General features: G+C 46.6%; 2 protein-coding genes across 2 annotated transcripts in view; one reads left to right on the top strand and one right to left on the bottom strand.

Annotated features, from left to right (window-relative positions):
- The window catches only part of kank1a (KN motif and ankyrin repeat domains 1a), a 45,398-nt gene extending 36,864 nt beyond the window's left edge, over nt 1-8,534 (bottom strand). Inside the window, exon 1 of the mRNA XM_005730640.2 lies at nt 8,024-8,534. The gene's annotated coding sequence lies outside the window, so the exon portion shown is untranslated. The remainder of the gene's footprint in view (nt 1-8,023) is intronic.
- A 1,832-nt stretch (nt 8,535-10,366) lies between these two features.
- Nucleotides 10,367-11,555, top strand: part of fbp1a (fructose-1,6-bisphosphatase 1a) — a 5,833-nt gene continuing 4,644 nt past the window's right edge. Inside the window, exon 1 of the mRNA XM_013910190.1 lies at nt 10,367-11,527. Within this exon, the coding sequence (XP_013765644.1) occupies nt 11,358-11,527 (170 nt within the window). The 5' untranslated portion in view covers nt 10,367-11,357. The remainder of the gene's footprint in view (nt 11,528-11,555) is intronic.

Here is an 11,555-nt window from a genome sequence, read left to right as displayed (position 1 = left end):
AACCAGCCCAGATAAGATCAACGGTGCCAGCAGGGAGTCCATCTCCACTGTAAACAAAGCCCAGCTGACCGCAACAGGAAATGGTTTACTGCTGAAGTTTAACAGTGAAACGCCCGACCTCCTTCAGGACGGTGTTTATACACCAAATCAGAGGCACAGACGGCTTTCATGAAAGCCGTCTGGCTGGAGAGGTGTTTCTATATTGACGGAGCTTCGTCACCTGCCTGTGGAAAGTTCCTGAAACTGATGCAACGACCTCTACGACAATTTGTTACCACAGTTTGAAAGAGTTCACTGTACCGGACCGGAGGTGCTCCTCGCACTTACGCACTTCGCTGTCGATTTGCAGGTTTGCACAAATGGCTGCCATCTGTGTTACAAACTGCCACAATTTGTGACGCTGCAAAAAAAATTCCCAAATGTCCGGCTGATTACTTCCACAAGGATGCAAAGCATACAAAGAGTTTCCTGCCTTTCCTGCAGCTTGCAATTACAGTAGATCTGATAAAGTGACCTGATACAGGCCAAGAGGACAGCTGCTGTGCAGGGTCTGTGTGGGGAATCGTAACCCACATCTTTGCCTGCTCTTATACTGCATGAAGCTCCACAGACTGTCGGCCGTGCTCTACACATCACATTTAAATGAGACAAATGAATGCTACAGTTTGCCTCCATACACAGTTGCAGCAGGTACAGGCTGCGTCTTTCACTTTCTCACCTGAACCCCTTTTAATGCTTTTCTGCATTTGGTCCTCAGGTTGCCAAGTTTAGGCAAGACGGAGACGTAGCAGAGAGGCAACCAGCTCTCTCCTCATGAAGGATTTTTCCAGAGAAACCAGGAGGATTAAACGTTGAGGCCCACAGATAAACAGATGCACTGGTTAATCACCATCAGCTCAGTGCTGGTGTACAGTCGTTTTTAATTATTAAACTAAACATAATGGGGTAGTAGGGAAACCTTGCCACTGCATGCTACAGCCATACAGCCCAGTGTGCAGCACATGTAGCTGACTACACCTCACAGCTGAGCAGTGCCTTCAGGTAAGCATGTGTGAAGTCGATTACCCTTCATTTACTGATGTAATCAGATTTATCACTTCTGTATTGACCCTAAAAACCACTCGAGCACTGTTCAGGCTTTAATGTGGACTCAGCTGTAACTCGTATCACACAGTTTCAGTGACTCTGGTCCTCCTGAATCAACACGCGGTAGGAAATAAAGTCCTCGTGGCTCTTCTTTAACCGCCTTCATCCATTCATCTCATCTCTCGTCTACAACCACTTCTTGTGGTGAGGCCACAATGCAACTGTGTCGTGCATCTCTCAGTTCAAAAACATGCTAAAAACCACAAGGTCACATGACTGAACACAGCATCACTCTGCAAGTGATCAGGAGGAGGTTGGTTTTGAAAGCACCCAAGAAAAACAAGTCACATCAGCCTGCGTCTCATTAAAGACGCCAAAACTTTTCAGACAGCTGCAGAGCCCCGAGAGTCGGAATGTGCAGAGTGGCAGCTGTAGACACAACAAACCACCGCCCGCCTCGCCCAGCAAACCGGCCGTACCCTTGAACCGGTTCACACTAACAAGCAGATAAAGTGAATGACTTTGAGCATTTAACATTACGTGCTCTCTGCAGTCAGAGCAACGACAGCAGCGTTTCACGCAGGTTCATCTCCCGAGCAGCTGCAGTAACACCGTCACACAGCGGCGGCATCTCCACACGCAGACTTCACTGCGTTCCTCCTGGATAATTTGTTTACACGCACATCAGCATCCACGTTCTGGTCAGATAATGGTAATGGCATGTGACATGAGAAATGTGTAAGAGCACGATCCAGGTTCATCTGAGCAGTTTGTGTGCACCAACATCCGAGTGCAAATCTGAACTCAAACCCAGGTTACAAGCTCAGCTGGCTTTCCAAACCAGGGATCAGATGCTTACATGAACAACACACCCAACACCCGAACTGTGACTACGGCCATGACTCAAGCTTCCTGTTCCCCACATCTCCTTCTGATAACATTCACTGGTCCCACCACGCAAACGTTAAAACCTGCACCAGCAAGTTTTAGAAACTAAACACAACTTAAAAAACCAAAACAATAATAATACAACAGCTGGTAACTGCTGCACCTTTTACTCACCTTCCTCAGTTAGAAACCTGTAAAAGCATTTCACAGAGCTGCAGCTGGCACAGAGCAGCCAGCGCTACCAGAGAGAAACGAGGGATTACAGCAGAGACGTCACCCGGCGCCGTCTCACACGGCACAGCCAATCGCAGCCCGGCCACGCAAACGCTGAACACACACACAGAGTAACCTGACAATAGCAGCCAGTGAGGGAGGCTGTAATACGAGCAGCACGGTGACCACTGGGCCGAGGCTCTCGGCCGTAAACAGCGGCATCCCTGACAGGGAACAAACTCAGCCCTTTCTGAGCTGCAGAGGATGATGGGAGATTCAGCCTGAGAGCTGCCAGCAAAAAAAGCTGCACAAGGCAAAACTCTCAAATAATGAGCGCTAAGGTGTATTTTTAAAGTGCTTTACTGTATATACTCTTCTCACAAAAATGGGCATCATCCATTTCCCTCAAAAAACAAACAATGAACCAAGAATGAAGACATTTGTATTAAATTCTTGCTAAGGTTTGTATGTAAACGAGGCTTGAATGTGTCCCGCGCACAGCTGGCTGCATCTCTAATCAGCAGGTCAGGTTCTGGCTAACGTGAAGCCTCGTCAGACCCCCGGACTGTGGAATGCTTCGACTTGACAAGCAGAGTCTGTGCATGCCTGCATAGCTGAGGGATTATCACAGTATCAACTGAGCCCTGAATCCCCTTTGCACCTGCCTTGTCCTGCTTAATGCACAAGAAACGTGTGGGATTTCTCGCTCCCTCCTCTCTGAGACTGCTCACCTTTCATTCATCAGCAGCTCTGAAAGGATAATGACAGGCTGCGGGTGAGACGTGCAGAGCAAAGGATGTTTGGTTCAGAGGAGTCGAATGTGCCGCTGCTCCCCGCCTGCAGCTCCAGAGTTTTGTGGTTGGAACAAGAAGACGGGTTAATAGCTCGTCTCGTGTGTTGGACGCCTTCGTTTCTGATCTACATGCACCACAAAAGGGAGTCAGCTGCCTGCGCCTGATGCACCATACAATAGTTCTTACTTTCAGTTTTAATGAAGTTTCCTCAAAGAATTATGAAATATGCTGTAGAAAACGGCTTCTGTCAATACGAGGAGAGAAGTTAGCAACAGTCCTTCACCAGCACATGAACCAGTGCTACACCTGCTGCAGGTGCTACACCTGTAAGCCACGACGGTGCAGGAACAGCTGAACTTTCAGAGCTTTTCTGCTCGGAAAACTGACGGCATGGCTTCATGGACAGATGATGGTCACCATGTGAACGACTCTATATGAAAGTCTTAGTGATGTTAATGATTCTGTTGGTTTCATCGTTCAGATTTTGATTTTATGACCATTTACCGAGATTTTTATTAGCAAGTATTTGTTCTGCTCCAATAAATATAAATCATATCAATAATATTCAAAATTTCACCTTGATAAGAGAAAAACTGCACAAATTAATAAATGCCACCCAATTATTTATACTTATTTTAATATAAAATAAAAGTTTTTAGTCATTTTTCTTAAAACAAAAAAAAAAACCCTCCAGTTATTTTATAATCCAAAGATTTCCTTATACATTTATTCAAATGTTTTAATACCAACAGGTCCAAATGAAATCAAAGTCACATTTATTTCTATCCTAGAAGGTTAACAGATTCTTACACGACACGAGCACTGTGATCTGAAACCTCCACAAACAGGTGCCTGGAGTAATAAACATTTATACATGTCCTGAAATATTTGTGTGACTCGAGAACACAAACTTGTTTACTAAAAACGAGCAAGCTGAAAACTGATTTCCCAGAATGCCACACAGCTCTACACTGGAAGAATAACTTCCTTCCCCTGTAAGGGTTGGTGTGTAACGTGTTCCCGCTTTAGCCTCAAGTTCCACGCACCATCACTCCTCCCATCAAAGTGAAAATTAAAAACAATCATTTATTGCAAGTCTTGTCAGGCAGAGCGCGTTTCCACGAGGGCGTCGTCCCGGCACATTGATTCAAAAGGTCCCATCAGCACTGCAAAGATCGAGTTTTCCACAGCCAACACCAACACAAATATTAAGTAGAAGACCCCGTCACAAACCTGCTGCTGTCCCAACAGCTCGGGTGGTTTAAAGAAACGAAGTCTGTGAGGAGCCGAAGCTGAGAAACAAAAACGTCTCATTTAAACTCTTAATTTCATAATGTCAGAGGTCAATGATCCTTATTGATCGTCTGTGATACGACGAGCATGTGACGACTGTGAGGGAGCATGAAAGAAAGAACGGGATTAACATACCAGGCAACAAAACATCTTTGTGAAACGCACTCCGAGGTTTAGGCAGGGTTAATCCCAGCCACAGAGAGCAAAAAGCGTCACTCCTTCATGTTCGCCGCAGCAATCTTCTACCCAACGAGAATCTCGCAGGTTGAAGCATGCAGAAATGAATCATCAGCAGGCGGAACAACATAAAACACTATCCGGGGCTCTTTGGCGGGCCGCTGACATTCATCGTGATAGCTCATGTGTCCGCTTGTTCTTATGCAAGTTGTCAGTGAAATTCAAAGTCACAACAACTTCACCTGGTTTGTTTCATAATCTCTGCAGGTAGAAGCGACCGGGATCATGTTTACCGTCGGCCTCGTCAGGCTGCTGAATCACCCAAAATGTTGGCCGTGCAGAATAACTCCAGCTGCAAGTCATCCATGCAAAACTACAACCAAACAATTAAGCATCTAATGCGTTAATCCCCAGACACCAAACATCTGTAGAAGAAACTAAATAACCTCACCTCTGCTTTAAGTATCAGTCCAACACACCTCACAGCCTCCTCTACAATCTGTGCCAACACACACAAATGTCTCCCAATCCATCTCAGGCCACTCTGACTCCATTAAGCTGCTAAATCCACAAGAACTGATTTGAAAAGAATTTCGTGCGGTCCTGCCAGAGCTTTGATCACCGCGGTAATAACTTCCTTGCAAATTTGCAAACAGCGTGGTGCCGACTTGGCAGCTGCTCTGAGCTGCTGGAAATCTGTTAGGACTCCCTGAAGATCGCCTTTACTTAGAATCAGCTATGCAAGCCTTTTCATTTCAGCCGGTCCACTGGTGTTTTTAAAAGGTTTTATTTACATCCAAAACTCATGCACTGTAAGTGGAGGTGCAGCACCAGTTTCATACCAGCCGATGCTTCAGAATAACTGCAACAACTGCCCAGAGAACAGCAGGACGGCAGCTTCACAGCAACCTGAAGCTCTTTTGCTCATCTCCAGTGTTTCCCGACTCGGACTTATTCTTACTAAAGGCAATAATAACTCTTTGCCTTAACACTATGCAGACCAGCTGCTCTTCAGTGTCAGTCACCAACCAGAAACTCAATTTTGAGCCAGTAATGATCCCAGTTTATTGGTAAAGGTGGTTAGAAAACAGACAGTTTCACTGTTTAGAAATGAAAAAGCCAAGATCACAAATAGCTCACTGCAGAATGGTTGAGATTCAGAGAAGCTCATTTACAGAGTAAGCAGTGTCACCTTCATCATGTCCTTAAATAAAGCTGTGAGTCATTATAGAGGCTTCATGGTGCCTGTATTTGTACAGTGCTTTACACAACCAGTCACCCACCCAGTCACACACTGGTGATGGCAGCTACATTGTAGCCACAGCACTGACAGAGGCGAGGCTGCCGGACACTGGCGCCACCGGGCCCTCTGACCACCACCAGTAGGCAACGGGTGAAGTGTCTTGCCCAAGGACACAACGACCGAGACTGTCGGAGCCGGGGCTCGAACCGGCAACCTTCCAGCTACAAGACGCACTACCAACTGTTGCCACAAACTGCCAACACATAAGTGCTACTTGTGTGTGAAATGGGGGCGATCGTGGCTCAAGAGTTGGCGGCTCGTCTTGTAATGGGAAGGTTGCCGGTTCGAGCCCCGGCTCCGACAGTCGTGGCCGTTGTGTCCTTTGTGAAACGTCTTATCGAAGATCTCCATGAACACATTTATATCCTCTCAAATGCATCTTGGGCTGTTCTTGTTTTTGCAGGAGGGGGCTCTTATGGTTTTAGTTTAAGTGGATCTTCCACTCAAACTAAAGTACATTTGATCTTGTAATAACAGGGCAGACCCCGAGGCTCATGTAGGTCCTCATCCCACACGTTAAAGCCGAGCAGCTGTGACGACTCCCTTCACCTCCAGTCCAGCCAGTAAGAGTGGTTTCTTCGGGGTTACCCAGCAGTGAAGCTTCACGTGCACGCACGCAAAAACTAACATTTTCAAGTGAACCCAGGCAGAGCAGCTTTATTTTTAGAACCAAAAACATGCAAGAGAAGCACAAACAAGACAAGTATGCACAGATGTTCAACCAAAACTAAAATTATAACTCAGCAACCCCCTCGAGATAAAATTACAGAGAAAACACCACGGCAAGGACTCCACAAAAAAACTGAACACCCACAAGAGAAGCGAGGCCAGTCGTGACGTGCAAGCTGCTCGCACAGAGCTGTGGAGTGGAAGTCATTTCCTCTAAACAAACAGGAGGGGTGGGAGTCGTAATCACAGGCGGGGGAGGCGGGGGAGGCCACACGTCTGAGCAGATGAGACCCGGCTTTGATCCTGCGGATGTGAGGGTCGTCTCAGTCAGGCGTCATTTCACAGACCTCCACCGTATGTCCACGATACCGAGGAGGAGAGCATTAGAAATCAATAAGCTTCCAGAAATATCTTTTTTCTCTCATCTTCAGTTTATTCTTATGAAAATATGAAACAAGCTCCCTGCAGTGAAGTAAAGAACGCCTGAGCTGTTAGAGACACCGAGATGACCCTTTAACCACCTTAAGGTTAGTGAATGACTCGCTAACCCCCAAACCCCATTAAAGCTGTTAATCAGTGCTACAAACAGCAAAGCAGCAGCTTTGAGAAGCGACTTTGCAGAAAGTGTGATGCTTTCTGCAAAGCCACAAAATGCGAGGCATGCGGGCCCTGAAGGAATGCTTTGTGTGGCCTCCTGGATAATAAGTGCAGATTTCATCCAAGTGTAGACAAGTGGATCTTAAGATATGCAACAACTCCACAGTGGAAGCTTCACAAGGCCATTAGTCTTCCTCTTCACATATCAATTCCCCAGTGCTTCATCTGTACTGAAGAGTGGAAAGGCCTGTGAGCCAGGAGAGGATGAGGAGCCCTCTGTTTGACCCCAGCTCTTCACCAGCACAATGGGGACTCCCATCCAGGTCTGAGCCCCCCCGCATGAAAACAGGTAGCTAAGAAGGAAACGTGTCCAACACTAGTTTCATTTGGCAGCATTTCGGGGTTGCTGAGTGACCTTTAGAGCTCCACGGAGACTCTTTTGTTAAGAGCTCATCACGCACTGCGCTACGAGGACGCGGCTGTGGAAACAGTGCCACGAAAGACATTTCTGCGTTCTCGCGCTTGAGCTAAAGGTGTCCGCGAGCCTGTGGTGACACCTGACTTACTCTGAATCCGAGCGAAGGCGGCTCACTGTGGATTTAATCGCGAGTTTAATGAAACTGGTCTCGAGGGGCGAATCCCCCTGAAAACCTCCGCCGTCCCTCGCCTCCGGTTCCCCGCTCTTGGAGCTCAAAGTTCAGCCTCATAACACCTGCGCAGCGCAGACGGAAGTGGAAAAAAAACAGCGCCAGATTACCTGAAGGACTCCCAAACACCAGCTGACTTTAAATATAATCCAGCTTAACCAGCAGCGCTTCATGGGATTGTCTCGTCTGCTCGCTGCAGGACCACCTGGCCGACAACACGCACCGAAGACACGCTCAACTTACGTAATTAATTAAGCAGAGGGCTCGTGCACGCTTACACGCGCCCACAGAGACACCTGGGAGAACTGAAGCACGTTAAAACACACTTTGTCTTAGCAAAAGCGACCTTAACTTACCCCACGCTAACGCTTCCCGGGCCCCTTTGGAGGTGCAGCTCCTTTCCTCGGACTCCTTTCTGTGCTCGGGGTCGGAGTCTCGCAGGGTAAAAGCTGGGTGATGCGTTAACTTTGCGCAAAAGTGTGCAAAGCTCCAGTCTGTGCCCGCCGCACACGGTACGTCCCCTCTGCGCCAGCAGCAGCAGCCTCTTTGTACTTGTCCGCTCGTGCCTGGGCTCCAAGTTAACCCGCGGTCATGCGCAGTCGGTGCCCTCCCAGGAGCCCAGTCTGAGCTGATGTGAAGGTCAGTTAGAGGCACAGGTGTTGCTTTACCTGCGCACAGGGCTCGGCCTACTTACACTAGCTGAGTCACGAAGAGCAAACAGCGCGCTCCGGACTCACCTTAAAACTCAGGTAAACGTGTAGGTTAATGCAGTTAGCACGTCGTTTGCTAACCAGTGTCTACACGTTGTGTCGTAAAACTGTGACCACACCGGGGAGAAAAAGACATGTACGTTACAAAGTTAAAGTTTTGTAGTTTTAACTTACTATAACTAACCAAGATGTTTCTCTTCCGCGATACAATATAGAGCTCGGGACGATAGATGGAAGCGGTTTCAGTTGGCGCATTAATATCAAGTGTTCTTAATTGTTCTGTGTCGGATAATCTTATCGGGGCTCATTTTTTACGGGCTTTAAAATACTTACACTTTTAAATGAACCTAAATATTTAACGCAGACACACGAATACCTACATGTACATAAAAATGATCATTCAAAGAAACATGATGACAACAAGTTTCAGAAACGCATCCTCACTGCTTTGGACAGTCAGCGTCCCGCCGGAGGCTGCGTTTGCCCGACAGCGCCATCTGGTGACCAGTGGCGTTAACAGCAAAGAGAAGCCAAACTGCCTGAATCTAATGTGGTCTGTGGAATAAACACGCAGCACTGACAGCTGACTGTTTACCTTCATTGCACATTTAAAACCAACGTCTTTATTTTGTTTTCATTAGAGAAAACAAATGTAATTAGACCTGATATAGATCTACTATTTGAACGGCTACTGTTGGCACATCTTTGTGCGCAAAACAGTTCCTACAATAGCACAAACCACAGTTTACAAATGAGTGAGTACACGGACGTGTGTCTACACACAGAGCAATTTGGTCTCACCTAAAACTATTTCTCAAATGGTAAGTATCAAAATTTGAATAAATGCTGATAATTACGCGTCAAATGTTAATTAAATGTATATAAATCGGATCGTTTTCACCTTTAAACGCTTCCTGTGCTGCAGGACAAACGTCTACACTATCACAGATTGTTTAAAAAAAAAAAACCGCACATATGACGTCACATATGTGTGTGTGCGTGTGTGGGGGGGCACTTTTCACGCTACCCGACCCACAAATGTAAGCTGCGTTTAAGTGCTAGTGCAGAACTGGGACATCTGGCCTTCATGGGACTCTCCTTTTTTTTTTTTTTATTAGTAAAGCGATGTTTTGTTGTGTTTTTTTTCTCACTCTTCGACTACAAAACCTATATCTGTCAATCACAGCCTTCATATGGAAGCCCAAGAAAGTTAACATATGGTTTAATGTGCTGCTGATGCTACTGGTTGGATGCTGGACGCAGCTGCAGGCAGGAGAACATCTCTGAAGTGAGTTCATGCTCAGTAATCTATTGAATATGTGGGATATAGATATAATCCCGGTCATCTTTGATAACAGCCGACTGGCTCGGAGAGCTTAAGGACTATTAAACAGTCAGTCATCTTTATCACTTGAGATTCAGAGATAAAGTTTTAGTAGATTTTTATAAAAGTGTGTTTGCTGTTGCTGAACTGTCAGTGTTTTGTCTCATCACCAAGTAAACAGCTCAGTTAGATAAAGCCTGGAGATGGTGATGAGCTCCTAGTGTTTGTTTCCAGTTTTAAGCTTGCAGAGATCATTTTTGCTTGAAGTACTTTGAGGTCACAGAGCTCGTCAGCAGTGAAGTTTACTGTATGTTACAGAGCCACGTGAGATTAAAGGCTGAAAGGTTAAAGACAGAATGCTTCATCTGACTCTTTTCATTACACTTAAGTCAGGTAAAGCATACACAGTCTGCCCTGAGTGAAAATCAATTATTATGAGTTATATTTGTGTTGAGATTCAGTGAGTTTATTCCACTGCACTGAACTGAAAAGCAGATTTACGGGTCTGAAATGTCACCAGTGTTTCTCTGTGAAGCAACGATTCAACATACAGGTATGTTTGAGCTGTTCCCATATCTTTATCTTCTGACAGCGTGACCCCAGATACATGTTAGTACATGGGAAACTGTTTTGTGGAAGATCAGATTTCCTCCATGGTTTTGATTCGGTCTCTTCTAAACTACACAAACATCCTTGTGTTTCCGTGTGTGCGTGCAAACGAGCGCACATGTTGGATTTTATTGAATGTGCAGCTTGGTCACATTTTGCCTTTCTTCCTCGGTTTTATTGAAACACATGATGGACAGCTTGCTTGTGTGTCTTCAGCGGTATGTGGTAAAAACGGTTTTCAGCTCCATTGCAGCATCTTCAAGTGTCACAGTCGCACTGAAGTGTTCAAGAGGAAGGTGAGACTTTCTTACAATAAGTAGGACATGACAGCATTGGAGTGACTTTTAGAAAAATCTTTCAACCTCAGCGTTAAAACACTGCAGACGTCATTAAAACTGTTCTAATGGAAGCTCATCGTACTGCCACACACTGGACATGAGCACTACTGTCTCTGCACTGGCTTGTTTTAGCCTCTTCGCCCTGACTCACAGCATGTTGTACAGTTTCATGTTTGCATGAAGCATTTTCATTTGACTCGGTGTTTTCTGCATGCTGGAGTTTCAGGAGTTCAGATCCTCACTCCCACGCTTCTGTTCGACCTGATGGTTTTATGACTTCAGCTGATTTGCACAAGTTATGAAATGAGGTATGAAATGAGCATGCGAGCGTCTCTGGAGCCACTAATCTTTCCAAAGAGAAAATCCAGGGCAACGCGCTGAAAAGTTCGTGTGCGCAAGAGGAATGTAAACGCTGACTATTGTGCGCAGAAACAATGCGTGTCCGCACTCCTCGTATCTGTGTCGGGCTGTCGCTCTCAGGGAACAAAAGTCTGGACTCGGGCTTGTGCAGCTCTCTTTGTTCTGCTCACATCCTTGTGTTTGTAACACTATCGTGTCATCGCTGCAGCGCTCAGTGTGCACAGCGGGGCCACACCTCTCCGCTACATACACTCCCCCCACGGCTGTCCACGCGCAGTTCCGCGTTGCTGCCGCATTTAAATCCTGCAGAGTTTCCTCAAACCCGCAGTTCCAGCGACTCAGCGGCACCATGTCCGACAGCAGCACCTTCGACACCAACGTGGTCACCATGACCCGCTTCGTCATGGAGCAGGGCAGGAAGGCCAAAGGCACGGGGGAGCTGACCACGCTGCTCAACTCGCTGTGCACGGCGGTGAAGGCCATCTCCAGCGCTGTGCGCAAAGCTGGGATCGCCCACCTGTGAGTGAGCCACGTTACACACGCCGTT

Source organism: Pundamilia nyererei, unplaced genomic scaffold (genome assembly GCF_000239375.1).
Source record: "Pundamilia nyererei isolate P.nyererei 1_Seehausen unplaced genomic scaffold, PunNye1.0 scaffold00038, whole genome shotgun sequence".
NCBI lineage: Eukaryota > Metazoa > Chordata > Actinopteri > Cichliformes > Cichlidae > Pundamilia > Pundamilia nyererei.
This window is presented reverse-complemented; position numbering and strand designations above follow the sequence as displayed.